This window comes from Marmota monax, unplaced genomic scaffold (genome assembly GCF_021218885.2).
Source record: "Marmota monax isolate L192 unplaced genomic scaffold, Marmota_monax_Labrador192_F-V1.1 WCK01_AAM20220418_F8-fsc00035, whole genome shotgun sequence".
Taxonomy (NCBI): domain Eukaryota; kingdom Metazoa; phylum Chordata; class Mammalia; order Rodentia; family Sciuridae; genus Marmota; species Marmota monax.
In genome coordinates this window covers 4933952-4961608 of record NW_026691961.1, presented here as the reverse complement: position 1 = coordinate 4961608, position 27657 = coordinate 4933952, and the positions used below count along the sequence as shown (strand labels likewise).

Genomic DNA, 27657 nt, shown 5'->3' with positions numbered 1-27657 from the left:
GGATTGTTTGATTACAGGAGTTGCTAATCCATTTGGAACACTTAGCAAATGGCCTTCCCTCATCACCCTATCTTGTCCTGGGCTCCCACACCACTCCATCACCATTTTTTTTTCTTTTTCACATCTCTCCTTGCTACTTTATTCTTATTTTTTACCTGCTATTTTATTCTCTTTTAGTCCCATTAGAATGTAAACTCTAGGACAACATTCCAGGGATGTTTTCTTATTCATTATTATCTCCGGCATCTAGCACAGTGCCTGGCATATAGCAAGAAATAACTGTTGAACAAATGATGAGCTCAATAAACGTCAAATAAGAACGTTTAATTTTCCATTTTTTTGCATGCAAAGCAGAAGACTATCGCTCAGAGATGCTGGGAAGTGCAAAAAATAAAAACATAGCTGAAAATCTCTTGGTAAAATCAGAAAAGGTGCTTGGGAAACTCTAAAAAGGGTATCAGGAGGTCGCATACAATTATAGGGGGAGTGGTTGAAACCCCAAGGCGACCACCCTACCGGTTGTTGAAAGACCCAGCTGAATGCAAAATGCTAGGGAGGATTGCAAAACACCCATTCCTAACGTTTTCTTTTCACTTTCCAACTTTGCATACCCCTCTGGGAAGGTTGCTCCTCTCACCTGGAGGGCCCAATAGGGAGCAGGGAGACAGGTGCGGGCGGGGAGCCAAATACCCCAAAGGGGAACGTCTGCATAACAGTGACAGTAGTGAAGGAACTTGAAGGGGAGACCAGCCGACTGATTGGAAGCAGCCCGTGCCGCGGGTCCCACTCCTTCCCTTCGGACTAGCCACCTCTCCTCTCACCCCACCAGCAATAGGTGGGGGAAGGAGGGGGGCACTGCCCCTCGTCCAGCTCCGGCGGCCCCAGAGCAGTGGGCCTGTCAGGGTCCAGTCCCAGCGCCGACAGCAAACTCACCTCGGCCGCCGGCTCCACCTCCGCTCACATTCCGGCCCCGCCGCCTTCCCCCCGCCCCCCCCAGGCCCTTTGTTTTGATTCCCGACTCCGCAGCTCCCGCCGCCGCCGCCAAGCGCACCCTCCACTTCCGCTTCCGCACCGCACCGCCCCTGTCGCAAAACCGACGCCCTTCTCTGCCGCTCGCCCCGCCCCCGCCGCCGCGTCCTCGCCGCGCGGGGCACGCTGGGAACCCCCGGGGGGGGCGGGGCCTCGCGGCCCTGCAGCCTCGTCAGGCTCAGTCCCCTCCCGATAAACCCCTAAATAGGGACCTTCCCGGGGGGCTGCCCGGGATTTCTCCGCAGAAACCCCCAGTTTAAGAAGGCCTCTCCCCTACCCTGAGGTTGTGGAGGCGGTTGGGACCTCAAAGCGGAGAATTGGGGGAGCTTGTGGGGCAGAACCGAGGAAAAACCTGCCGAACGGGATTTAATAGAATTAAGCTCTTTTGGGGGCCAAGCGATGTGCACGGGATTTCATTGAAAGACTCGGTCGCTTCGGCTTTCCGCCCCCCGCCCACGTGACAGTCCTACTTATTTTTAAAAATTAAATGGCGCATGTTTCACAGCGTCCTTAATTACGACTAGTGCAGCCTAGTGGCGAGAGGAGGAGAAAACCTGCCGCCCGGGCTCCCTGCGAAGTCCTCGGTTGCTTTCTAGCAGTTTCGACCCAGCTGGCACAGATAAAGCGCGTGCAAAGACTTAACGCTGGATACTGTCACCAACAATTAAAGAGGGCCGTGGCGACCTCAGTTAAAAAGTCGTGTTTTTAAAAGCCCTGATCCAGAGCTCGTTACAAATGAATACAACGTTTCCATTGACAGTGGACAAAAAAGGAGACCCTACAGTTACAAAAGCTTTGTGAAACTAACAGCACTTTTTTGTTTTAGCTGGATAAACATGCTGTGGGTGTGTTTTTTCAGTGGCACCTCACGATTTTTCACTTGATGTGATTTTTTTTTTTTTAAAGACTCATCAGGCCAACGTGGTGATTTCTAAAACTGCCAGCTGCTCGCTATTTCCTGTTGCAAATTAGGAGAAAAACAAAGCACGTATTATCTGAACCTAGGCACAGTTGAGAATGTGCTAGCAGAATATTACTCAAAACATTCTACTTTTAAGTTTGCCCAGAAACAAATTAACTTTACAAAAGAATCAGTAAGTAGAAATTACTAAATGAGAACTTTTTTTTCTTTTTCTTTCTTTTTTTTTTAACTGAAGTCTTCAGGATGAGGTGGTTTCATTGGGCAATTCGTATTTAGTGGTGATTAATACGTCGCTGTAGACATGTATTGTGAAGGGCAAGATCCAACATGTCCCTGAAGAACCCTTTGTGCCTGTATTTAATTTTCCAGAAGGCACACAGCAAGTAAACATCATCTTCCTGCTTAGGTATTTATTATTGCTGAGTAGATCTTCATTGTGTCTGTGTTTGGGTAGTATTTTCCAAGTGGGAATTGAAACACATGAAAACCCACCGTGTTTCTATGATTTTTTTTCCCAAAGTATCAAACAAATATGCTACTCTTTTAGATGGTTTCACCCCTCCTTTTAAACTTTAGTTGAGTATTTCCGAACAAGATTTTGTTAACAAACATAAACAAGGAAACAGTAATTTCTCTTTATATGTTAAGTACAGATAGCCTCTATTAATTTAGTTCTATTTAGTAAGTCTAAGTTTTTCCTTATCCAAATAATAACTTCCACATTTATGAAACAAGGATGAAGACTTATTTTTGTGTTATTTGAATGGCTACTTTGCATTTGATTTGGCTTCTCAGTTATCCAAGCTGCTGTTACAGGGGTTTCTCCTCAGTAACTGCTTTCCTGCCTATGTTAGGTTGAGTGTTTTGAATTGGTAAATTATGGTGGAAGTGTAACCAAAAGCTTGGTCCCTGTCCCCAATGCCAACCAATACCAATTTAATAATGAGGACACAATTTTGAGAAAAAAGGTAAAAGAAGGTTTATTGCTTTACTAGCAAAGGAGAAACACAAGGGAATCCTGTCCCAAAGGCTGTGACACTCCTGATCAAGAGGGACAGGGGGGTTTTAAAGGAACTTTTCAAGAGTTACATTCTAGTAGGGGGGTCCTAGTTCACCCAGTTAGCTTGTTAGAATTCATTTGTTAATTTGGGAGATGTTCATTTCCCAGATCTTCAGCAGGCTTCTCCTTCCTGTAGTGGGCTTGTTCAAGGGGAAGAAAAAATAACACTGTCTCCCTAGTCTTGTTGGGGAGAGGGGAGAAGAGAGAAAGAAATATTTTTTTTTAAAAAGTAAACCTTAGAGCATTGAAGGCTATATTCACAAGGCGAAGGGGCCACTGTTACAGAAGACTCTAAGGAGAGAAACTGAGCTCTCTGTTACAGAGTCATATCTCAAAGCTGCAAAGAAAAAAAACTCAAGCAAACCTGCCCCCACGTTTGGCAGTGAAGGAGCTGAAATGAACCAGGTATACTGATTTGAACAGTATTATTATTATTTTTAATTAGATTAAGAGGGAAACATTTTAAGATTTTGCCTAATGACAAATCCTTGTCCCCAATTTTTTGTCCTGAATAAAACTTTTTTTTTTTTTTAAAGGGAGAGTGTGAGAGAGAGGGAGAGAGAATCCTTCAATATTTATTTTCTAGTTTTCGGCGGACACAACATCCTTGTTTGTATGTGGTGCTGAGGATCGAACCCGGGTCGCATGCACGCCAGGCAAGCACTCCATCGCTTGAGCCACTTCCCCAGCCCCCTGAATAAAACTTTTAACGATAATCATTTCAGTATCTTTCCCTGTTCTTTATGGAAACATTGGGAAAATGAGAACCAACTAGTGCAAATAATTTGATCATTTCCATTTAGGCAAGACCAATACCTCACCAGTTTGTGCTTCAACTTGTCTAGGAACTGGGTGATTACTTCCTGCCCAGAAACCTTAGAGTTCTAAAGGTCAAGTAAAATTTAGAAGGTAAAGGCCTCAGACTGAGCATCAAGCCATATGCAAATGATTTGTTAGTGTTTGGGACCAGATTGGAAATTTCTGGAAAAACACTTTGGTACTTTCCTTTACCCTGTTGATGTAGGTGTTGGGGTTTCCTTTTGTGTGTCTGAAATTCTTTAAGGAACTAGCAAGGAGTCAAAGAATTATTAGAGAAAGGTCATTCTAATTGTAGCAGGGAGGCAGGAGGGATTCTTTGCCTCTAGTTTATGGTGAAAAATCAAACAATCAAAGAGCCAGTTTTGAATGCTGATTTGTTAGTTACTAATTGTAGTACCTTGGGCAACTCCTTTAACTTCCCGCACCTTTGTCTTCTCATCTTTTAAAATAAGTACAATAAAAGTGTTTTCCTGTGGTTCTCATCATGGGGGGCGGGGAAGACTCAGCTCCATCATCACATCCTTAAAGTGGCTTCTCCTGACCATTTTATCTGAAATGACCCCGCTCATCCCTTTTCTATCACAACTTTGTTTTATTCATAACTTATCATGACACCCGAAATTATTTTATTCGCTTATTGGTTTAGTGCCTTTTTCTTTTCAAAATATGAGCACTTGGAGGACAGGTACCTTTGTCTGATTTGTTCATCGTGCTCTAAGAGTGCCTAGTACATAAAATTGCTTGATTAATATTTGTTAGTGAACAATTAACCTGTCTTGAGAGTTAAACGAAAAAAAAAAAAAAGCTTGTCAAGAAGTTAGTGTGCCTGAGATACATAATAATTCTACAAAAACCCCAGTCATTTAACAAATACGTATATTGTTCATACTATGTGCAAAGCTGACTGACCTAACCTCCTTCTACATAAGAAATTGAGAGCGTAGTTAAATAACTTGCACAAGAGCACACCGCTAGCAAGGGGCAGAGCTAGGATTCAAAGTCAAGCTCTTGGGCTGCCTCTGAAGCAAACAATGAAGTTGACGATTCTATTCCGGGTGTAAAGGACTGGAAAGGACACGGAACACTGGTGGCCTCGGCGGGCCTGGGTCTTTGCCCTTCTTTCAGATTGGGGGGAAGGGGAAGAAGGGGAAGGCAGTCGGTGTGCAAGAGGCCGGCGTCTTTTCCTGAAGTGCGTGGCCCGCGAGGACAAGCCCGTCCCGGGTGCTGGGGAGGGCAGCCGGCCCCTTCTCCACGGCTGGCCAGTCGCCGCCCAGCAGCCGGCCCCTCCCGCGCAGGGCAGCCGCCGCGTGGCCCCGCCGCGCCCGGGCCTGGGAAAAAAGTTTCCAGACCGCGCTGCTCGGCGCTGATTGGCCGAGCCGGACGCGGACCCGTGGCGCGGCAGCCAATGGGCGGCGCCGGCCGCGAGCGCCGGGGCGGAGATCCGAGGACCCGGGCCGCGCCACCCTCGCCGCCCGGGCCGCCGGGTCTTCGGCGCCTGAGCCCGGTAAGTGGGAGCTGCGGCCGGGCCGGGGTGCGGGCCGCCGCCGCCACACTCCGGCGCCCGCCCGCGCTCGCGGGACCGCACCCTGCCGCCGCCTTGCAGGGACCCTGCGCGCCCTCTCCCGCTGCCCGGGCTCCGCGGGCTCCCGAACACCGCGCCTTCCCGGAGCCCCGCTTCCTAACTTTCCGCCCGCCCACCGCGTGCCCCTCGCGCCCAGCTCCTCGGGTGGCCAACCTCGTTCCGCTTTCTGCGCTGGTCTCTCCAGCCCCGCTGCCCTGCCCGCCCTGGGGACTTCCTGGGTCACCTCGCCCTCCTGGTCCCCCGGCCCGGCTCTACCGCTCTTCCCTCCTTCGAGGTCGCCTCCTAGACGCCCCTCGTCTCTTTTCCGCCCCTCCATCCCGCCACCCGCCCGTTCCCGCCCCTGCTTCTCCTGCGGGCCCCTGGTCCCCCTCATTCCTTCACTTCCAGCGCCACCTCCGCCTTCGTGCCCATGTCCCCACCCCATTTTCACCCCGAGCGCAGGCTTCCTTCCAAAAACCACCCCCTCCTTTGCACCTCCCTCATTTGGAGCAGTCTCCTTCCACCCGCTTTTCTCAGACCTCTGCAGCGGGGCCGTTCGGATTTCTCGGGACAGCACTTTGGGGCAGGATTGAATAAAGGGTGAAAAGCGCTTATTCCGCAGCTTGAATGCTGGCTGGGCTTACCTGCCTCCCCGAGGTCCCTGGACACTGCTTTGGGGCAGGTACTTTATCTTCTCTAAGTCATCTCAGGTTCTCGGCCTCCCGAGAGCCCGAGCGCCCCGTCTTCTTTGTCCAGGGTTCGTACCAGGTTGTGCCTCTTTCTTTTTACTTTTAGCCCGAGGCCCCTTTTAACTTCCTTTCTAAGGAAAGGGCCCTGGCAGCGTGTGCTGTGCCCAGGTTTGTCATTTTCTAGGCTGGTTTTGTTTCAATGTATTCTGGGCTAGGATGGCGTTTTAGGACTTGAGTAGGGTGCTTTGAAGCGTAATTGAATACCCCGCTACTCCCAGAGCCTCTTGTTATCTGACCACCCTTGCCCCTCCCCCTACCTCGCTGGTATTTCACCAGTTTTGAAACTTAATCTTTCCTCTCAGCTCTTTTGTGTTGTATTAGATGCTGATGATCTGTGCCCTTGAAGTCTTACGGTCTCTCTGAACTGTGTATTTTATCCCATTTTGGATAATAGTATCCTAACTTGGCTTACTCTGTTAGGACGTTATTTTTGTTTCCGAAATGTATTCTTTGCCTTAGAACTTGTGAACCCAGAAAGATTACACTCCCATCTCTTGCAAGACAGTCTCCTAACTTAATCCTGCCAGTGCCCAGAAAGTTTGTCCCTGCAGCTAGTATTGCTTTGCGGGCCTCACCCAGCAGAGCACATAGTAGGCAGGCATTCAAGAAGTGATTAAAAGGAATAGAGGAGGGGAAGACAGTAGGAAAAATTCCCTGGTATCTTGGTTCAAAAGAGTAAAATTATCTTGGAACAATAGCTATTTTTTCCCTAGCATAAGCTTTTTAAAATTTCAAAAATGACATGCTTACTGTAAAAGTCTAGTGTAAAGAAGTGTGCCAGGTACAAGTAGTTATCTTGGTGCCTGCTCTACCCCTACCCTGGCACTTCCTTCCAGACCCTTTTCTAACCGTGTTGCAGAGAGAGGAAGATAAACAAGAATGACCCTCTTTCAACACACCATGAGCTTTCTTCCGTATGTGTACATGTAATTCTCAACAACTGCAGTTTTCCATCAGTCTTCTGCTGACACTTAGGTTTCTCCAGTTTTCCATGTTAGTGAATGACAGGGTGTATCCCTGAGCACCTGTCCTTGCATGCTTCAGTACTTTTGTAGGTAGATCATTATAGACCTTGAAGGCACAAAGAGACACCAGGCTTGCTGACTCTTCACTGATTTTTGCCCCAGTGATGTCACTTCTGCAAAGTGCAAAGCCTGCGTGGTAACAAGGCTCTTGGTGCATGTGTGAACACTTGCCAGCTTCTCTCTCTTCCCTCCCTTTCCCCTCAGCTCTTGCATTTGTTTTGATCGGGAAGGAGGTGGGGTTTGGGTGGAGAAGGGCAGCCAGTTAATTCCTGATGGTTTCTACCTGTGTATTGATCCTGATCAGCTGTGCTGACTTTCTTTGCTCAGAGGGAAGCCAAGAGGGACCACTTAATTTTTTTCCAGAGTTTTGAAATCAGAGATGTGTGTCTCCAGTGTGTTTTGAGACATTCCTGTTCCATTTAATCATGCAAAAAATGCTGAAATGAATTTTTATAGGAGGTAGAGTTCTAAGTGATGCCAAACAGTTTCTGTACCACTGGATCCTAGTTTGTTTTTTGCATGCTGCATGTATATTTGAGGTCCCCATCAGATTGGTCCACAGAGCTTCTGGACGTGTTGACAGGACGATCTGCACAGAGGTGAATTAAGTGTAGAATCCACTTTTAAGATAGAAGTTACAAGCTGGGTGCAATGGCGCATACCTGTAATCCCAGCAGCTTTCGGGCTGAGACAGGATCACAAGTTCAAGGACAGCTTCAGCAAAAGTGAGATGCTAAATAACTCAGACCCTGTCCCTAAATAAATCACAAAACAGGGCTGGGGATGTGGCTCAGTGATCAAGTGCCCTTGAGTTCAATCTCCGGTACCCCCCCCCCCAAAAAAAAAGATAGAAGGTACAGAGCTGTGTATGCTGTGACCAGTATGAACCAACACCTGCCTTCTATAGTGTCTTTAAAAGGACCATAGGCCAAATGAAATGAGGGAATCTGACCTCCAGTCAGTCTGTCTGCAACTCCTGCAAGGCCTTGGACTTGGTTCTGGTTGCTTCTACCACTAACTTGCCCCTTGAAAGATGGCCAGTGCGTGCCATGTTCCTGCTCTACCATCGGTTTCAGCTACTGCCTACCTCTTAGGGCAGAACAGCCTGAGGCGGCTAGTGTCCTTTGAAAGGAGTTTGTTAAATGCCCAGCCAACAGCAAGTAGAAGGCCAAGGTAAAAAGTCAGTAGATAATCCTGGAAGGAGAGAGCCTTTGTGAGTCACCAAGCCTGCTTTCTGTGGCAGAGAGCAGAGCCATAGGACTTTCCAAGCCAGATTCCAAATAGTAAAAGGAAATATATTTTTAAGCAGGAGCATCACAAGTTCAAGGCCAGCCCCAGCAATTTAGCAAGGTCCTAAGCAACTTACTGAGACCCTGTCTCAAAAAGGGCTGGGGATGTGGCTCAGTGTTTAAGCACCCCTGGGCTCAATCCCTGGTGTGTGTGTGTATATAGATACACACACACACACACATATATATGGTTGCTTCTTTACACTAGACTTCTTCCCCCTTCTTCAGAATTTCTTTCCTCTTCCCTAACTATTGCTTTTAGAATGCGTGGCGTGGGGTTTGGGTTGAAATCCATTCCTGTGCCCCTTGTCCTTTAGTTGACATACAGGATTGTGCAGGCTCTGACGTAGTCCAGGGTCTGTGTGGTTTCTCTTCAGTCCCTGAAGGTCAAGGCTGGGCCCTTCTCTCTGGCCTTCTTATAGTTAGACCCACCCACTCACCATCACATCACTTCCAAACGCGTCTCCCATCCTTTCCAGAGGATTCAGTTTTAAGCCTCATTGGCCAAGATAAAGGTCTTAAGAAGCCCTTTTCTAAAACTCCCTTGTAAGCATGCAGGAGGAGCCTCTGAACTCCAGTAACTGCGTGGGCTACTGCTCATCACGTGACCCTGGGTGGGCGGGTTTCCCACTCCGCATCTTCTCCAGCCACTTCTCATTACCGTTCCCAGCTGCACCTGGGGAGAGTTGGGTTTGGTTCTCTGATAGTGTCTTGAGGTTTCCAGGTGTGAGCAAGCTTCAGCGCCTCTCTCCTCCCTCAGGCCCGGCTTGCTGCCTTTCCTTCTGCTCACAGCCCTTCCCAGTTATCAGTCTCCATCTCTCCCTGGTTCCCATTCATTGAATGCCAGACACTGTTGTAGGCACTGGGGATGAAAAAGCTTGCTATACAAGAACTGGCATTCCCATGGAGAAGATAAACAAAACTCAAAAGTGATGAAATAAGATGCAGCAGAGGTTAGTAGCTTAGTGAAAGTTGGAGGGGAGTGTTGATAGAGTATTTAAATATGGTCTCTTTGTGGACAACATTTCACTGGAGAGCTGAATGGCAAGAAGGAAGCCTGCTGGACAGAGACTTGGGGCAAAAACATTCCAGGCCAAGGGAAGAGCAAGTGCAAAGGCCCTGTGGTGGGAGCAAACTTGGTGTGTTCAAGCAAGAGTGAAGACAGTGTGCTTGGGACAAAAACCAATAAGAGGTAGGAGATGTTTAGAGAAGTAAGCAGGGGACTGGTCACCTGGGATCTTGTGTGTGATTTTTTTCTGAACAGTCAGAATAGTTAGTCTGTGTTAGGTACTACCTCACCCAATTGTGTGCTGTCTTCTATGCCACATAGCTGACGCTGGCCTCCATGGGGTCACCAGTGTGTTAATGGGCACATGGCGCTCATCTATAGATGCATGAGCTCTGTGCTCTTGAAGTTATGGAACTGGTTTGGTAACTACATGTTAGATGAGAACTGGGCTCCTTTGAACTTAAGCTGGAGCACAGAGTGTTCAGTCTGGATTTACCCCTTCTCCTTATCATGTCAATTACTCTTTTTTTGGTACTGGAGATTGAACTCAGGGGTGCTTTACCCTAGAGTTATATCCCTAGCATTAAAATAAATAAATATATAATATATATTATTATATATTATATTTTATATATATATATATTACATATATATTTTTTTTAAGAGAGAGAGAGAATTTTAATATTTATTTTTTAGTTTTCGGCGGACACAACATCTTTGTATGTGGTGCTGAGGATCGAACCCGGGCCGCACGCATGCCAGGTGAGGGCGCTACCGCTTGAGCCACATCCACAGCCCCAATAAATAAATAAATAAATAAATAAATATATATATTGAGTCGGGGTCTTGCTAAGTTGCTGAGGCTGGCTTTGACTTGCTGTCCTCCTGCCTCGGCCTCCCGAGCTGCTGGGATCACAGGTGTGAGCCACTGCGCCTGGCCAAGTCAGCGACTGGCTTAGAATCTGGGCCAGGCCACCCTCTACCCTCTCCTCTTCCGTCAACACTCTACCTGTTTTTACTTTGAACAATAAGAATGTTCTCTTCATATATTGATTAGGTCTTGTCTGTGGCAGAAAGCCAACCCACAGGGAACTGATTCTCCTGTCCTTAAATCTGCTGAGACAGGGTGCAGGGGTGGCAGCAGTACCGAGAGACCCCGCCTCTCATCAGTCCAGCTCTCTGTGGTGATGGCCAGATGTGCACTGGCCGTCCTGAGCTTGCCACTTACCACTGACCAACCCCGGTAGGAAGTGTCCTCTGGGGAGCTGTGCGGAAGGCGGGCACTCCGTGGCTCCGGTGGCGCAGCCTGTCCTTGGCTGCGTCCAGCCACCGCTCCAGCCGTTAGTTCAACCACTGGGTCCGGTCCCTCTGTCATTGGCTCATGCCTGGGTTGGGCCCAGCTCATGTACCAGTCAATGTCACAGTAGTGACAGTGCTCACCTGGGTCCGGCCATCCCCGTGCCAGTCACTGATGCCAGAGGACTAGGTTGTCTCCCAGAGCCAGAGAATGATCTCAAATCCATGAACCACATGCAGTAAGAGTGGAGTGCGTTCCCCAGGGTAATACTGGGGCACGGTCACAGCAAGATGGCGGGAAGGATGAGTGGCTGGGAAAAAATCTATCCATCAGCCACTCTGGCCATACCCGTCTTCTCAACCTGGATGGTGCTCTCAGACACTTCCCCGTCGGGATGGAGTAGGGAGGAAGTGGTATGTTTTCTCTGAATTATGGAAGGGTTAAAAATTAGGAGGGAGAGAACAGCCTAATGGTTTGTGTGTTTAACCAAAGATTCAGCTTGTGGGTTATGTCTGCAGCGGGGTAGACCCCTAGGAGCCTGAGGGAGGGAGGGACCTTGATGACATCATATGTGGACTCCTAACTTTTGGCAAGCTCAAGGCCTCCAACTCGGAAGATAGGCTGTGACATCAGAGAAAGAGGAGGTCTAGCCACAGGGAGCTGACAAGCCATTATTAACCCAGGTTGGTGGAAATTGGAGCAGCCCGAGCCCTCGGAGCCAGCTCCCTCCTCCAGCTCCTTGGACCCCTGTCTCCATGTCCCATCTGCTGTCACCTGCCAGGCTCTCTCTCCTGTGCTCAGCTTCCTTCTCTTTTGCACAACCTGGAAACTCGGGTTCAGGCCCCTGTGACCGGCATGTCCCTCAGTGTCCTGGATATTTTCCAGCTCTTATCTGCTTCTCTGTTGTGTCCTGGTTGCTATGGAATGTCCCCTTGTCACTGTCCTCTCCTGGGACAGCTCTTCCTCCTTGTCTCCTCTTTCCTTTCTCTGCCTGCCTTTCCAGCATTGGCATCCCCAAGTGCCACACGTGGTCCTCGGGAGACTCTACCATTGGCTTAGAGTTCAGCCCTGAGTTTCGGGTCCGCTGTTGCATCTAACTGTGTCCTGGATGAGTCAAACCCAAAATTCCCCAGACGGGTTTGTCTCCCCCAACCCACCTACCCAGTGTTCTCCTCCTGGTATCCATCTTTGGTGATGGGGATAGTTGAGGTACCTGTGGCCAGAGCTAGACCCAGGAGATACCTCCATCTCCTTTCCCCCTCTCCCTGCTCTCAAATGTAGTAAGTCCTGGAATCCTGTTTTTTTTTTTTTTTTTTTTTTTTTAAAGTTGCTTATTTTTTTGAGATGAGATCTCACCATGCTGTCCTGGTGGCTTCAAACTGGGCTCAAGCAATCCTCCTGCCTCAGCCTCCTGAATTGCTGGGATTATAGCGTGCACCACTGTTCCTGGTTCCTGATATATTTCTTTCTTTTTTCTTTCCTGGTGGCACTAGAGATTGAATCCAGGAGTGCTCTGCCTACCACTGTGCTACATCCACAGCCCTTTATTTCTTATTTTGAGACAAGCTCTTACTAAGTTGCTGAGGCTGGCCTTAAACTTGTGATCCTCCTGTCCCAGCCTCCCAAGTCTCTGGGATCACAGATGTGCACCACCCTGCCTGGCTGCTGCTGCTGCTGCCGCCGCCTTTTTTAAAAGAGGAGGAAAGTTTATTTGAGGGCTCACAGTTTCAGAGGTTCAGTCTGTGGTTGACCGACTCCATTGCCTGGGCCCAAGGTGAGGCAGAGCATCGCAGCATGGGGCATGGTAGAGGAGAACACTGCCCCTGGGTTTCTTAACAGGTCAAAAAAGCCCACTGGGGACTGGGGATGTGGCTCAAGCGGTAACGTGCTCTCCTGGTGTGCGCGGGGCGCTGGGTTCGATCTTCAGCACCACATAAAAATAAATTAAAGATGTTGTGTCCACCGAAAACTGAAAAATAAATATTAAAAAAAAAAATTAAAAAAAAAAAACCCACTGGTTTAGCTCCTCTGTTTTAATCCTTCTGGCCTCCAACCTCAGCCTCCCTGACTTCCTCAGTGCCCCGCAACCGACTTTCTCTCCTGATGTTTCGTGTCCTCTTCCTCCTCCACCTTTGCCTGTCATATTCTTTCACCTGCTGCTCAGGCATCACCTGTCCTGGGAGGTCCCCCTCCTGACTCAGGTTGAGTTGGGGACTCCCTCCCCAAGCATCCTGGTCACTGCAGAAAAACTTCTCATTTTCACTGTGGTGACGGTTTCTCTGATCCTGTGTGTGTCCAAACACACCAACGTGTGTGCTCTACAGAGACGTCCATGTCACGTGACGGTGTCCTGTGCCTGTGTTCTTGCACTCACCCCGGATGGTACCTTACATCTCCTCCACGTACACGGCCCCCTGAGGGGAAGCGGGGGTCTTGCGGACATTCTGTGTGGCTATCTGGGTCCTATGGTAGGTGCTCAGTAAAGATTCATGGAGTGAATCAATCTTAACCTGTGGAATGTGACAGCTGGGCTGTTTTTTGCTTGGATTTAGTTTCTGTTTGGGAGCAATATTTTATCACTTAATCCAGAATCAACTTCAAGAATCTGTCATTGTTGTTAAAAATACGGGCCATCACTTTGAAACCTTCTCTCCTAGACACCATGCCCCAGGAAGTGTGATCCCTTCCCCGTTTCTACCATGGAAGATTCAGGAAAGACTTTTGGCTCCGAGGAGGAAGAAGCGAGCTACTGGAAAGACCTGGCAATGACCTACAAGCAGAGGTGAGTCCTGCAGAGCCCAACTGGCCTCCTGCTCCTGGGAGAGTTCTTATTGCTGGCCCGTTATGCACCTGCCCCGTGAAGGGCTCATCTCACACTCAGAAGGGCCCCCCGAAGGAGCTGCTGTCGCCTGTTTTATAGATGAAGAGAGCCTCAGGGAAGGCGGCCTCCTGCCCAGGGTCACTGCCGGCGAGGACCAGAGCTGGAATCGGCTGCAGGGCTGTGCCTGACCGCCCCGCCACCTGCGAGGGTGGAAACTCGGGCCGCTGTGACCCATGGCCAGTTCCTGGATGCCGTTGCACTCAGTTATAAATGGGGTTTTTAGAAAAGAACTTTCCCCTGTGCCTAACAAAACAGGTTGTTGGCAGATTTTAAAATCGGAAGCCAACGTTCAGTGGGCACGTCTGGAGCTGTGTGTGTGAGTCCAGTGCTTGTCCTTGTTGGACTCTTAGGATCTCCACGTGAGGTCTTGTTCCAGTCCCTCTCGTTTCTTTATTCTTAGTTTGATTTAAAGTTTATTCAGGTTTGGTTTTGAAGGGAACAAGTCTCTTGAATTTTAAGGATTGAGAAGCCAGACAGACTTTTGGGATGGGCTGGGGACAGGCCTATGGTGGAGATACTTGTATGAAATAATGTATGTAATAAATCTGCAGAGGATGAAATAAATCTGCAGAGGATACAAAATCCCAAGTATACTTGCTACATGTTGGTATATGCTGACTGACTGAGCGAATGGTGAGTTTGTTAAGAAATGGCTTTGAGTCGGGTACATGGGAGTTAGTTTCCAATTCTGTTTGATTTCTTGTGTGATGGTTAGACAAGTTACTCATCTTGTCTAAACCACATCTTGTGTGTAAAATGGAAGTACTGTCAGTGAAGAGGTGATCCGTGTCCCGCAGTGACGGGCACAGTGCAGCACATACTAGGTGCTCAGTAAATTATCATTTGACTTTGGGCGATTCTGCTGCAGGGCAGAGAATACGCAGGAGGAACTTCGAGAATTCCAAGAGGGAAGCCGAGAATATGAAGCTGAGTTGGAGACACAGCTGCAACAGATCGAGTCCAGGAACCAGGACCTGTTGTCAGAGAACAACCGCCTGCGCTTGGAGCTGGAGACGGTCAAGGTGAGGGCTGGGCAAGGTGTGCTCAGGCAGGGGCAGGCCTGCAGCAAGGACGGGCTAGAGGAGGGGCGCTGGGGGGTGTGGGCCAAGGCCAGGTCCCCTCTCCTGCAGGCCTGGGGGAGGGGTGGTCACTGCATTCTGTGCCCCTGTTGGATGGAGCTCTATGGGAAGCAAGTCACACCCGTGTCCAAGGCCTTTCCTGGAGCCCTGTGCTGATTTCCCAGGGCACATGGCAGGGAGCTCTTTCTGGATGTTGGATGGTCACTAGAGTTGCAGATCATCATGAGGCCCGGGGTTGTGCTGACCAGGATGGTAACCCCCAGCTACAGGTGGCTGTTGAAAAGGAAGTTAATGGGAACCCAGCCCTCGATGCCTCAGTCACATGTTTCTAGTGCTTCTTGGTCACCTGCGGCTCATGGGTGTCGTTAGTGGGCAGAGGCCTGCGGAACGGGTACCTCGTTAGAGTGCTAGGGGACGTTTCCCAGTGCAGACCCTGTGGTCACCCCCTATCTGCAGTTTCACTTTCCATGGTTTTAGTTACCTCAGAATGTATTATATGGAAAATTCCAGACATAAACAATAGTTTTGAGTAACTTTTACTCTGCTTTATTGTTATGATTATTCTATTTTACTGTTATTAATTTCTTAAAGGGGATGAGTTAAACCTCATCATAGGGGTGTGTGTGTGTGTGAGATAAAACACGTCCACACAGGGTCGCAGACTGTCTGAAGTCTGGGGCATGGCTGAATGCCTTGGATGTGTCCCTATTGAGAAGGGAGAGCTGCCCTCTGGATGTGTGAGCCACGTGGTGCATTGTGGGTGTCTAAGGGCACCCTGGCCTCCCTCCAGCGCGTACCAGCGGGCATCTCCTTATCTCTGGGGTTGAAATAGCCAAAATTCTCTCCAGATGTGGCTGAGCCCGGGGAGCCACTGCTCTGACAGGTGAAGACCGTGCCTCCTGTGCATTCTATAGGATTTAGCAGATGACCGTCGGGGGTCATCCTGTGCCCCAGAGACTGGCTCTCAGCCTGGCTGCCAGTCAGGACCACCAAGCCGGCTTCATAAACGCCAGGCAGACCTAGGCAGTTCCATCCTGTCCACCCCAGCTCTGCTCCACCGACTCTGAGATTCCACTTCTCAGTGATTTGGGGGCAGGGCCCTGTCATGTCTGTACGTGTCTGTTCACTTCTCTCTCTCCAAACACATTTTAAAACATATTTTTAAAAGTTTTTATTAGGGGCTGGGGTTGTGGCTCAGTGGTAGAGCACTTGTCTTGCACGCGTGAGGCACTGGGTTCAATCCTCAGCACCACATAAATAAATAAAGTATTGTGCCCATCTACAACTTAAAAACTTTTTTTTTTATTTTTTTTATGAGTGCATTCTAGGCATACCTAATAGTGGGGTTCATTCTGACCTAATCCTACTTGCATGGCATGTCGGGCAGTTAGGGAGATGGCGCTCTGTCCCATCGTTCTGCTGTGAGAGCCTTCTACGAGGAAGGTCTGCGTGGGTTGGAGAAGGCTTCATGTGGAGCTGAGAGGGACTTCAGCTGGGGTTGGAAGGGGGGGCGGTGTGTGTCTGTCTCTGTGTGCAGCCAGTAATGTGGTGCTTAGGGGCTGGGGTGTGTGAGAGAAGTTCCCCGGGACCTGTGTCAGAGAAGACAAGGTGAGTGGCAGGTGGAATCCTGGCCTTCCTGTGCATGGGAAAAAGCAAGACCAACACCTGCCCTGGGGATTCAGAGAAGGGACCGGAAAGGCCCCAAGACCTTGGAGGCTAAACAGTGAAGTCCCCACTTGGTGCAGTAGACCAGAGAGCCCAGGCTGGCCATCGACGCACAGGTCCGTCCGGGCCCTGGATGTTTGCTGGACCCTTTACTTTTTCCCAGCATTTACCTTGAAAGGTTCCAAGAACCCGGCAAGGGGAGACCTCTCCAGGGGACATCTGCGTGTCTGCCTCCTGGTCTCTCCCGTGGCCTTGCCATCCTGCCTCCTCTGTGTCTGCCCCCCCGCCAGCTTATTTTCGGATGCATTTCAAAGTCAGCTGCAGATTGTGCACATCTTCCCCTGAGTTCTGCCTTCGCATTAACCAGACTTCAGATGTTTGTTTACAGTTTTCCCTCTCAAGAGTAAAGTGTTCTATTTTTAGGTTTTTAAAAAATATTTAACATCCCAATCTAAGGTGTGTAGAAAAATCTGGATCTCTGACTTCCCCTGAGAAGCAGTGGAACTGGCCATGCCAGGTCTGCGTCCGCCCACACCAGCAGGGAGCTGAGACCCGCCTGCCCGTCCTCTGCCTCCAGTGCCCAGGGCCAAGTGTCGGTGGTCTGTTTGTGTTACACTGGGGCCACCTCCCTCCCTCCTGTGACAGCCTGACCTCTCTGCCCGTGGCATTGGTTCTTAACTTGGAGAGGACTCAGGGACAAACGCTGTACAGAGTGAAGGATTGCAGGCCGCCCTGTGGTTTGGAGAGCACGGGACTCCCTGGAGGCTGAGTGTCCCTTGGTTACTGAGTAATTAGCTGCTTTAAGCCTGAGCCTGCAGAAGCCCTCTTCAGCACAACCACTGGCAGGAGGGAGACGCACAGCCTCCCAGGGAGGAAACAGATATCTCCGAGGACGAGTGCGCTGCCCCCAGTACGCATCTGTCCATCACCTAAGAGACGTGCTCGCGCGACGGGCTTCTGGACAAGTGGCCCATTCATGGCGCTGAAGCAGCGCCTGGCAGGAATCAGACAGAGTAGCTATTGAGGCCCCGTCAGCTGACGGCTCCTTCTGATCAGCCCCAAGTGAAGGCGCAACAAGACAGGACAGCTTGCCATGTCCCCAGTTCAGAGGACACCGTCTGAATCTGGGGGGTAGAGAAGTCCGCTCCCTGCATCCTCTCGGAACCTGCAGTGTAGTCGCGGTGATGACCTGGGACCCCAGCGTGCTTAGAGACGGACGGCTCCAAGCAAAGGCTACAGGGCAGTCAGATCCCCACCTGGGAACTGGCCGGGCCGCCTCGGCCTGTCCAGGCCCTCGCTCTGCTCACAGCCAGGGATGGAGCAGCAGAGGGACCCTGGCGGCCCGCGGGAGGGTATGGAATGCCCTCCTGTCACCACCCTGTGAATAACCGGCTGTTCTGCGGCCCGGGCACCATGACGTCACCCCCCAGCACATCCGGACCGTGTCTAGCAACAGCTCTGTGTACTGGACCGAGTGGAGGAGAAGCTGGCCTTTGTTTTCAACTTTCCCAGTGGACCTTGGGCCTTTCTTGTGGGACGTGTCTTCTCTCATGTGTTTGTGGAATCCAGGAAGGGGGTGGGGCTGAGGGTGCCGCTCAGGGGTAGAGCCGTTGCCTAACACGGGGGACCTGGGCTGATCCCTGGCACCACAAAATGAAATACATGAATAAAATACAGAAGCAAGTGTGGGAAGGCTGTGTTGATGCAGAAAGGAATTTGAAAGACGAGCAAAAGTAGGAGAAGGCATGGTCGGCACGTCGGTGACCTGGAATGAAGTGGCTTAGGGCTGCTGAGTGTCACCGTGTTTGGTCCTGGGGATTGAACTCGGGACCCTCTACCCTGAGCTCTAACCCCGGTGCTTTTTATTTAGAGACAGGGTCTCACTGAGTAGCTGAGTCTGGCTGAGAATGTGTGACCCTCCGCTTTGGCTTCCCAAGTCGCTGGATCACAGGCATCTGCCACCGTGTCTGGCTAGGGTCGTCTTAACACCACCAGCTCTAGCGGCGGGCTCAGTCTTGACTGGGTCATCTGCGGCCAGTGGGTTTGGGCTGGCTGTATAACTGAGCCTCAGTCCCCACTTCTCAGGCTGGCGCTGAGATCAACACGCAGTAAATGTAAACTGCTCCAAGTGGGCCACAGCCATCCCTGAGACGGCACCCGTGATTCCCTGACTTTGGAAAGTACCAGCCAGTCACCCCAACCTTCCTCTGGTACTTAGTGATCATTTTCCTTCCATTTCCTGATCTCCCTCCCTCCTTGCCCAAAAGTTTCCCGTAACTTCCCCTGTGCTGTAGGGGACTGTCCTGGGTCAAAGGACGTTGTCACACTGCTTGCCCGATGCCCTCCTCTCATCCTGATGCACAAGCACCGGTGGTCCCCGCTACTCGATGGTGCAGGACGCACGTTGGGCGAGGCTTCCTCTGTCCATGGACACCTTAAATGGTTGGGGGGCTGTAGGGACCAGGTTTGGGAGTGGGCAGGTACCACATGCCGTGGGGGGGTGGGAGGTGGGAGGGAGCGGGAAGCACTTGGCATGTGGCTGGAGCACCAGGTCACGACATGCCTGCCACCTGTCCCCAGGGTCTTCTGTCACTCCCAGGGTCCCAACCAGCGCCCCTCCCAGGGGAGCTCCTGTCCCAGGAGCGTTGGAAGGAGGCGCCAGGAAGTCAGACTGGCGTGGCTCACCCTCTCTGGTTTCGTCCTTAGGAGAAGTTTGAGCTGCAGCACTCTGAGGGCTACCGGCAGATCTCCGCCTTGGAGGGCGACCTGGCGCAGACCAGAGCCGTTAGAGATCAGCTGCAGAAGTACATCCGGGAGCTGGAGCAGGTCAACGACGACCTGGAGAGAGCAAAGCGGTGCGTTGGGAGGGAGAGGACGGGGGGGGGGGGCTTTCCTCCTGCCCTTCACTCCAGCTCGTTGGCACCAGGCACAGAGAGCTGGCCAGTGACCGGGCAGAACCAGTGCCCTTTGGGGTCTCGTGGGGGAAACGGACAGTAGGCAGGCATGAGCTCGCTAATTACAGCGAGAAATGCTGGAAGGCCAGGAGCTGGGGGACTGTAATAGGATGAATTAATTTGGCCGTTGGTGGGAGACGGTCAGGCAAAGCCTCCCACAGGAAATGCCCTTTAGGCCAAGACTGAAGGCCTGAATAGCCGTTATCCAGGAAGGGAAGCGAGGTGAAAGCATTCCAGGCAGAAGGATGGGCATGTGCTAAGGTCCTGAGGTAGGCAGGAAAGGAACACATTAACAAAACAGTATTCCCTAAACTGATGTTCTGTGGTTTAGCATTTATGGGATAATTACTCTCTCTATAGGCATTTTTTTATTTAAAGAAAACTCTTTTTAAAAATATTGAAAGTATTCTGTACCCCTATAAATATGTACAATTAAATAATTTATATATAAATTACAGTGAAATGTGCAGATCTCAAGTGTACAATTCAGTTAGTTTTGAAAAATGCTCCCATTCATGAAGCCCACACTCCTACTGAGATACGGAGCACTTTGATTTTTCCAGAGTTCCTTCTGTTGTTTTAGTGGTTGCTTTGGGGATGACTGTACACTTCTCTAGTTTTTCAGTCTTAAGTTAATATTGTATCTCTTCCTTTTTTTGCATCTACAAATCTGTTGTATGGATCTGATACATCTAGGAGTGCTGAGGAATTCATACTACATTGTTATAACTTTTGCTTTAGAAAGTCATATGAAGAAATTAAGAGGATGGAAAAATAGTCTCCCACATATTTATCATGTCTGGTGCTTGGTGCTCTTCATTCCTTCCTGAAGCTGTTTCCATCCGACTCCACGCCCCTCCAGCTTTAAGAACGTCCTTAGGATTTCTGGTGGCGTAGCTTCTATCCGAAAATATCTTTGCCTTCATCCATGAAGGGTGTTTTCACTAGGTGTGGGTTCTGAGTCGACAGGACTTTGGTTTTGTGTTTTCAACTAGCACCTCTAGGTGATTTCATTGTCTTGGCCTCTGTTTCTGATCACAGTTGAAGGTCATTCCTACTGCCCAAGTGTGAAGTAATGCCTTCTGGCTGCTCTCAGATTCTGTTTCCTGGTGTTCAGGGTGGACTAGAAGGCACCTCGCTCTGTGTGTGTGTGTGTGTGTGTGTGTGTGTGTGTGTGTGTTTTGGTACCAGGGATTGAACCCAAGGGTGCTCAACCACTGAGCCACACCCTAAGCCTTTTTTTATTTTGAAACGGGGTCTCACTAAGTTGCTGAGGCTGGCCTTGAACTTGCAATCCTCCTGCCTCAGACTCCTGAACCTCTGGGATTATAAGTGTGCACCACCGCTCCTGGCTGAGGTTTTATTTGTACTTAGGCTGATGGGGGTTTGCTGAGCTTCTTTAATCTGTACTTTTGTCTTTTGCCAAATTTAGCTTTGACCTCTCTTTCCTCAAAATTCTTTCTCTCCTATTCTTCTGTGATACCAGTTAAACTCATGTCTTTTTGATATGTTAGTCTGAGAGAGAGAGGGGAGAGAACGTGTGTGTGTGTTTGTGTGTGATTTTTAAGTTCTTTGTCTTGGCTTCTCAAGTTGCACAGTTTTATTATTCTAGTTTCAAGTTCACAGAGTTCCTTTCTCTAATCTGCTATTAAACTGTATCAAATAATGTTTGATTTTAGATGTATTATGTTTTCACATCAAGAACTTTCATTTGGTTCATATGTGTATAGATTTAATTTCTATTCCTCTACTGAGATTTCTTCCTGTGCATCCTTGAGCATAGTTACAATATCTATTTTAAAATCCTTTTCTGCTGTTTCCAACATCTGGGTTGTCTCAGGTTTGCTTTCCAGTGATTGCCTTTTCTCCTGAGTTGGATCACATTTTTCTTGCATTTTACAAGTCTAGTAATTCTGGGTAATATTTTGGACATCGTGATTCACATATTAAGTAGAATTTTCCTACTGTTATTATTTTGTTCTTTGGTCTGTTTTTTCAAGTATAACTTGGCTGAATTTACATTCCAAACTGTCTCCCGTCTGATGGGCAGTAACTGAAATCTATTTTGTTTTTTTTTGTTTGTTTGTTTTTTTAAAGCCTTACTGGATGCTCTGAGTTTGCCTCATGCACATGCGGTTTAGGGGTCCGCCAGAGAGGTGGCGAGAGTGTGTGGGCAGCATTCGAGGCTTTCTCCTGTGGCTGGATTTCTCTTGTGGGGCCTTAGGTCTGAAGCTTAGAAATGGGTCATGTTCCCCAGTGCTGTTCCCTTCTCCCAAGTATTGGCTTCCTTCTGCTTCTGCCAGTGCCTTCAGATAGTTGTTTTTGCACATTTTCCCCAGCGTTTATAGTTGCAATCTGTAGGAGGCTTAGTCTGATACCAACTGGCTCATTATTATCAGAAGTGGGACCTCCTTTCTTGTCAATTTGTAAGAGTTCTTTGTTCATTTTTGGTGCTAACCTTTTGTCCTGCATTGAAAAATTGTTTTTTTCCAGAATAATCTTTTTCTTCTTTTTTTATTTGGCATCAGGGATTGAACCCCTGGGGTGCCTAACCACTAAGCTACATTCCCAGCCCTTTATATTTCATCTTGAGACAGAGTCTTGCTACATTTCTGGGGCTAGCCTTGAACTTGTGATCCTCCTGCCTCAGCCTCCTTGACCTGCTAGGATTACGGGTATGAGCCACTGTGCCTGGCCCAAAATAATCTTTTGTCTGACTTTGTCCATCATTTTTTTTTTTTAAGAGAGAGAATTTCATTTTTTAAAATATTTATTTTTTTAGTTCTTGGCGGACACAACATCTTTGCTGGTATGTGGTGCTGAGGATTGAACCCGGGCCGCACGCATGCCAGGCGAGCGCGCTACCACTTAAACCACATCCCCAGCCCCTGTCCATCATTTTCCATACAAATATTTTCCATTTCCAGGTCATCAGTTATATCTCCTTTTGTAGCTTCGTTTCCTCTCTTTCTCTTTTTACAAAATCTTTTTATTGTTTATTTTCTTACATTTACTGCCTTAATTCACCTAGAGTTTATTTTTTATATCTAGGATAAGATATGGGATCAACCTTATTTTCTTTAGGTGGATAACCCGTTTTTATGGTGCTGTTTATTAAACACCCCATCTTTTTTCCCCCCTGATTTGAAGCTGATGTTATGTTAATCTCCCGTACATCCTGGGGTCTAATTCTGGATTCTCCGTTTGGTCCAATATACCGTTTGTGAATGGCTCCACCAATACCCTGGGGACTTGAGCACTGTGGCTTTGTAGTAGGCAAAGCCACATACGACTGTTGGCAAGCTACTGGCATGCTGTCATTTCCACCCCCGTATGGCTGGTCACAGCAAGTTACATGGCCATGCTGCATCAAAGAGTGTGGGTGCAGAGAGGGAAGAGGAATTGGGACCATTGATGGTCCTCCCCCAACAGGTAGTGCATCACACAGTTCAGAAAGGATAGACGAAGGAGTAGTTCAATTTTTTTTTTTTAATGCAAATTCAAGTCAATAAAAATCGACATTCTTCTTATCTCCTTTCTCTATCTAACCCATAGAAGAGCACAGTGCACGTGCTGTTACGCATTGGAGAATCTTGGAGATAGATCGATAGATCTTCAGAATCTTGGAGGTCTATTGTTGTAGGACACAAGCATTCTTTGTTCTTTTCCCCCCAAGTAGAATATTACATATGTATCGACAGTTGGTATCATGTGGTAGGATGCCATAGTAATTTATTTACCGAGTCCCCAGTGGATGGATATCGCTCTTGAATTTTTGGTCTTTTACAATGATAAGCACTGCTGTGTCAAATGACTACTCACAGATACAGACTGTAGAATAAAGTCCCAGGAGCTAAACTGGTGTTTCTGAGGATATATGCATTTGTGATTTTGGCTGGGTTATTCTCCATCTGCTGGGTCCAGCGTAGGTCCCCAGCATCCCTGCTGGGTCTCCCTACCTCTCTCTAGCACACCTTGCCTTGAGTGGAATGTACTTCCCTACCCTTTGACTGGGCGTGGCCATGTGACTTGCTTTAATCAATGAGATTTGGGTGGAAATGACAGGATGTGTATGAATGGCTGTTTTAGAAATCGCTTCACAGTAGTTTTCAAGCTTAGGATTTCTTCCTAAGAGGTGAAAAACAGTCTGATTTCTGAATCCTAAGTGACTTTGAGTTTCTTTTCATATACTGCAGAACTACGTCCTTTCCCTTACTCTGGACTCTCCTGGGGGTCAGACCAGGGCCTCGCTCGTGCTGGGCAGCCGTCTACCAGCGAGCTCCAGCTCCAGCTATGACTTTGGTTGGTGGGTTTTTTGTTGTTGTTGTTGTTTGCTTTTCATTATTCTCAGGATGTTCTTATATACCTGATATGAGTTGGAAGTGTTGGGAGCTGGCCCTGGTCCCCGGCTTTGCCCGTGGTGTCTTTACTGGTGCGTCGGCTTTTGGCTTCCGCGTAGCCCTGCTCCTTGCTCAGTCCTGGCGCCACTTAGCCGCTTTTCTTCTGGCATTTTTTCTCCTTCCTTTCTTTGTCCCTCCTCTTCTCTCTCAGTGAAGAAGTAGCGGCCCAAGGCACCATGACGGGACTGATGAATCTCTAGAATGCCAAGCTTTGTTGTTTCACAGGAACTGTAACGTGAAGATTTTATTATGAACGTTGAACAGTCCCGTTTGGGAAACAGGACATTCTGTTGCAGCAACGGCACTTTTCAGCACCATCGGCGGTCCTTCTTCCTGTCCTGATGCTGCACACCTGTACAAGTAGTGACTCACCTTCCACGGGGGAGGGGACCTTGGGCAAGGATGGCTTGAAAGACTGGGGACCTCACTAGAAGAAGCTAAATTTAAATACAACCCTTAAAAGTTATTTTATTTCATACATAAGCGTTAAGACACCAAAAATTTCCACAGAAATTAAAATGGATTGATCTTATCACCTGCGTGTTTTTATCTGATAAATCTGTTGTTTTCCAGAAAACCGTTTCCCTATCTGACTCTCTTCAAGCTCTTAACAGTACACGACAGTAGCAGCTTCCAGCCGTTAATCCTTGCACATTTTACTCTTCTAGTAAATACACTTGTAATTGATCAGTCGACAGGTAGAATCTCAACATATAGAGCCCAGGAGGTAATTTTAACTTGGGTTATCATCAGGATGCTGACCTTTTATTGGAAAGCAAATTCTGCAGTAGTCACAGTGACTCTGAAGGACGTGGCTTGCCAGTATTATCAGTGCCATCGTGCTGGTCACGCACGTCACAAGACTGCGGACGCTGGACCAGAAATGGCAGGAACACCGCTGAGGTCTTCAGTTCTCCGTCATTCCAGAAGCCAAATAGTCGATTTGGAGCAAATACTGAGTTTAAGTTTCTGACGCCGATGGCATTTATCTTGGGCTGCACCAAGAGTTTGGAATCCAACCCCCCTTTTCCAGGCGTCCGCCTAAGCCTAGACCTGAACTGGCCATCTTTCCCCAGGGTGTGTGGTGCTGCTGGACCATGTGCCGTGGTCATTTTTGCCTCTACTTCTGGACCTGAAGTCCCCCTGGGCCGCCTGTCCTTCTCACCAGGATCTGCTGTCATTCAGTACTGAGGCTCTAGGGTAGCGTGTCTTCTGCCTGCCAGGGCCAGCTCCCCGAGGACTGAACCCGGGGCCTCACCAGGGGGCTACACCCCAACCGCTCTCCAGCCGTTCTTGTTTCATTATCACGTGGTCTTTCAAGTCTTCCGCCCCAGCCCTGTATCTTTGTGAAAATGGTAGCAGGTTTGTCATGAGCTCCTGGAGAGCCGACTCCTTCCTGATACTGGGTCCTCCGCTCCATGAACAGCACGTCTGTGTTTCCTCGGCGTCTTGTGTCCTTGCGTGTTCGTTGTCACAGGATTCCTAGATGTGCGACATTCATGATCGTGTGACGCCATCCTGAGGGCATTTTAACTGGTTCTTGTGCTCCTGGGTGCGATCCCTTTGTTGTTTTGAATTAGCCTCTTCAGGTGAATTTATCCCACTTCTTCCAAAGACTCTCCCAGGGTGGGTGCGAATGTGACTCCAGGTAGACGTTGAAGGAGGGGTTGAAGGAGGGAAGGAATCCCAGCTTGCTTTGCAGGCAAAGGGACAAGGACACTCAGGCCTCCGTGGAGGAGCTTGGTGTTGGTTCCTGGTTCATGCCAAGCGTGTTTCCAGCCACCATGGACTATAGTTAGCAGGGCGGTAAAGGCCCTCTGGAGACCAACACAGGTCACAAATAAAAGTCTCTGGGGGGAGAGCGCTTGCCTAGTGTGTGTGAGGCCCTGGGCTTCTTCCCCAGCACCGCAAAGACAAAATCACTGGCGCTTGGTGTGGCGCCCCTGCGGGTGCTCTTCGTCTTCCTTTATCCCCCAGCTCTTACCTGGGGACACCACTGCCATGCCTGCTTCACACGCGAGGAAGCGGAGACCCAGAGAAAGAAGCTTGCCAGAGCCAAACTCTTCCTTCCATTACGGCCCTTCTCAGCCCCCTCAGTGCTGTGCCCCAGGGTGACGTCCTCTCTGTTCACAGGGATTGTTGGCAGGGCAGCTGGCCTGGGCTGGGCCTTCAGAGCTTTCTAAAGTAATTGCGCTGTCTCTTCTGCCTGTTTAAACGAGTGTTGCTGAATTGCATCAGTGTTTATTAGGCAGTTCTCTGTACTAGTTTGCATTGTGAACTTCCAAGAGAAGGCGGAGTTGGCTGCTCACCAGGGACTGGGTGGGTCATGTCCTCTGCTGAGGCCCTGGCTGGTTGCTGGGGCAGTGTGCACAGTGCCTTACTCACCTCTGTGCTCCTGGGTGACTCCCATTCCTCAGTCAGCAGCCTGAGCCCCTGAGGCTAAAGGACCTGCCTAGGTCTGTGGCTTGGGTCCCTGAGGCTAAGGGACCTATCCCAGTCTGGCATGTAGGAAGCCCAGTGCTGGGACTTGGGCCCAGGTATATCTGACCTGCAGTGTCTCCTGGGTCTGTAGGTACCGGTGGACGCTGCCCCTTGCCCTCCTGGACAGCTTTGCTTTTCTCTTATCTAGAGCCACCATCATGTCCCTGGAAGACTTTGAGCAGCGCCTGAATCAAGCTATTGAAAGAAACGCCTTCCTGGAAAGTGAACTTGATGAGAAGGAGAACCTTCTAGAGTCCGTCCAGCGGCTGAAGGACGAAGCCAGAGGTCAGGAGGGCCTGGGCCTTGTCCTGCAACTTCACGGGTGTGGTCCTCTCTTCCTCCCTGACAGTATCTGTCCCCTGGCCTTGCCCAGCGCTGCCTTCCCTGGAGACCCATCCCCCTCTCTGCACCCAGTTAGCCAGGCAGAGGACCGGGACCACCCTGGGCAGTCCCTTGCCTTGGTCCCTCTCCAACCTCAGAATTGTCAGCTGCCCTCAGTGTTTAGGGATCATCTGTAAACCCCCCCTTCGGTATTCACAGAAATAGCTTTAGGGTTCACAGATTAAGGGCTTGCTTTGGGGTTTTGCCTCGGCAGCAGAATTCATTTCAGGAAAGATGCTTCTTAGTCTGTAATCGACACAGGAGCCAAGCCAAGCTGGCTTGGACCTCAGTAGGATCACAAGAGTTTCCTCCTGGTGGAATGGCCTCATGTGACTTAGAACTCTGAACCTCGTCCGCGTGAGTGTGGCAGTTCCTGACTTAAGGCTTTTGGACTCACCACTGCGTGCATTCATGAGACGTCCAGGATGACTTTTTTTGAAGTCCTAGTTGTTTATAAGATTGATTTGATTTCTGATATGTAGTAAGTAGGTAGGGGATTTAAGAGAACAACGAAAAACCCCAACTGTTACATTTAAAAAGTACCACTGAAGTTTTAGATTTTGAACCAGTTCAGATTTTCAGATTAGGGATGTTCAGCCAGTGAAATCTATGTAAATATTTTCCAAATTTGGAAAAAACTACAAAATCTGAAGCACTTCTGGTCCCAGCATTCTGGAATAAGGAATGTCAACTGTAGTAACTGCTACACCATCATGAAGTGGCTGAAAATATTACTTAGGTATGGTTTATGGAACGTTAGACATTTGTTAAAATGAAACAAGGGTCAGATACTAAATAGGACGTGAGGCAGTAGGGAGTGGCGGGGTCTCTGGAGAAGGACAGAAACCCTATCTAGAGGGGCAGCTCACTCCTCCCACAAGGAGTGTGGGCTCATGACACAGATGTGGCCATTCTTCACCAGAGACCTTCTTTCCAAATATGTAATCCCCCGTTTTAGATGAATGGATGAAAAAAAAAAGTGGTATAAATACACAATGGAGTTTTATTCAGCCATAAGAAAAGAATGACTGTCCTTTGCAGGAAAATGGATGGAAC

The 27657-nt window shown here is 49.0% G+C and overlaps 2 protein-coding genes and 1 long non-coding RNA gene across 18 annotated transcripts in view; 2 read left to right on the top strand and 1 right to left on the bottom strand.

Annotated features, from left to right (window-relative positions):
* Positions 1-1041, bottom strand: part of Marf1 (meiosis regulator and mRNA stability factor 1) — a 37835-nt gene extending 36794 nt beyond the window's left edge. For 10 of the 11 annotated variants that reach the window (XR_009226262.1, XM_046438971.2, XM_058577275.1 and 7 more), the window contains exon 1: positions 934-1041. The gene's annotated coding sequence lies outside the window, so the exon portion shown is untranslated. Of the gene's footprint in view, positions 1-637; positions 902-933 lie in introns of those variants that run through there. The other variant, XM_046438882.2, reaches the window with a different exon arrangement.
* Positions 1042-1186: 145 nt separating this feature from the next.
* LOC131423397 (uncharacterized) lies at positions 1187-3716 on the top strand. The gene is made up of 3 exons (XR_009224890.1): positions 1187-2123; positions 3334-3416; positions 3548-3716. It is a non-coding gene; the product is annotated as an uncharacterized LOC131423397 (long non-coding RNA).
* A 1535-nt stretch (positions 3717-5251) lies between these two features.
* The window catches only part of Nde1 (nudE neurodevelopment protein 1), a 41719-nt gene continuing 19313 nt past the window's right edge, over positions 5252-27657 (top strand). Inside the window, exons 1-6 of one of the 6 annotated variants that reach the window (XM_058577093.1) lie at positions 5301-5334; positions 10160-10225; positions 13418-13542; positions 14510-14663; positions 19092-19240; positions 26369-26505. In XM_058577093.1, coding sequence (XP_058433076.1) covers positions 13460-13542; positions 14510-14663; positions 19092-19240; positions 26369-26505 — 523 coding nt within the window. In that variant the 5' untranslated portion in view covers positions 5301-5334; positions 10160-10225; positions 13418-13459. Of the gene's footprint in view, positions 5335-9627; positions 9647-10159; positions 10226-13068; positions 13229-13417; positions 13543-14509; positions 14664-19091; positions 19241-26368; positions 26506-27657 lie in introns of those variants that run through there. The other 5 variants (XM_058577115.1, XM_046438437.1, XM_046438380.2 and 2 more) reach the window with 5 other exon arrangements.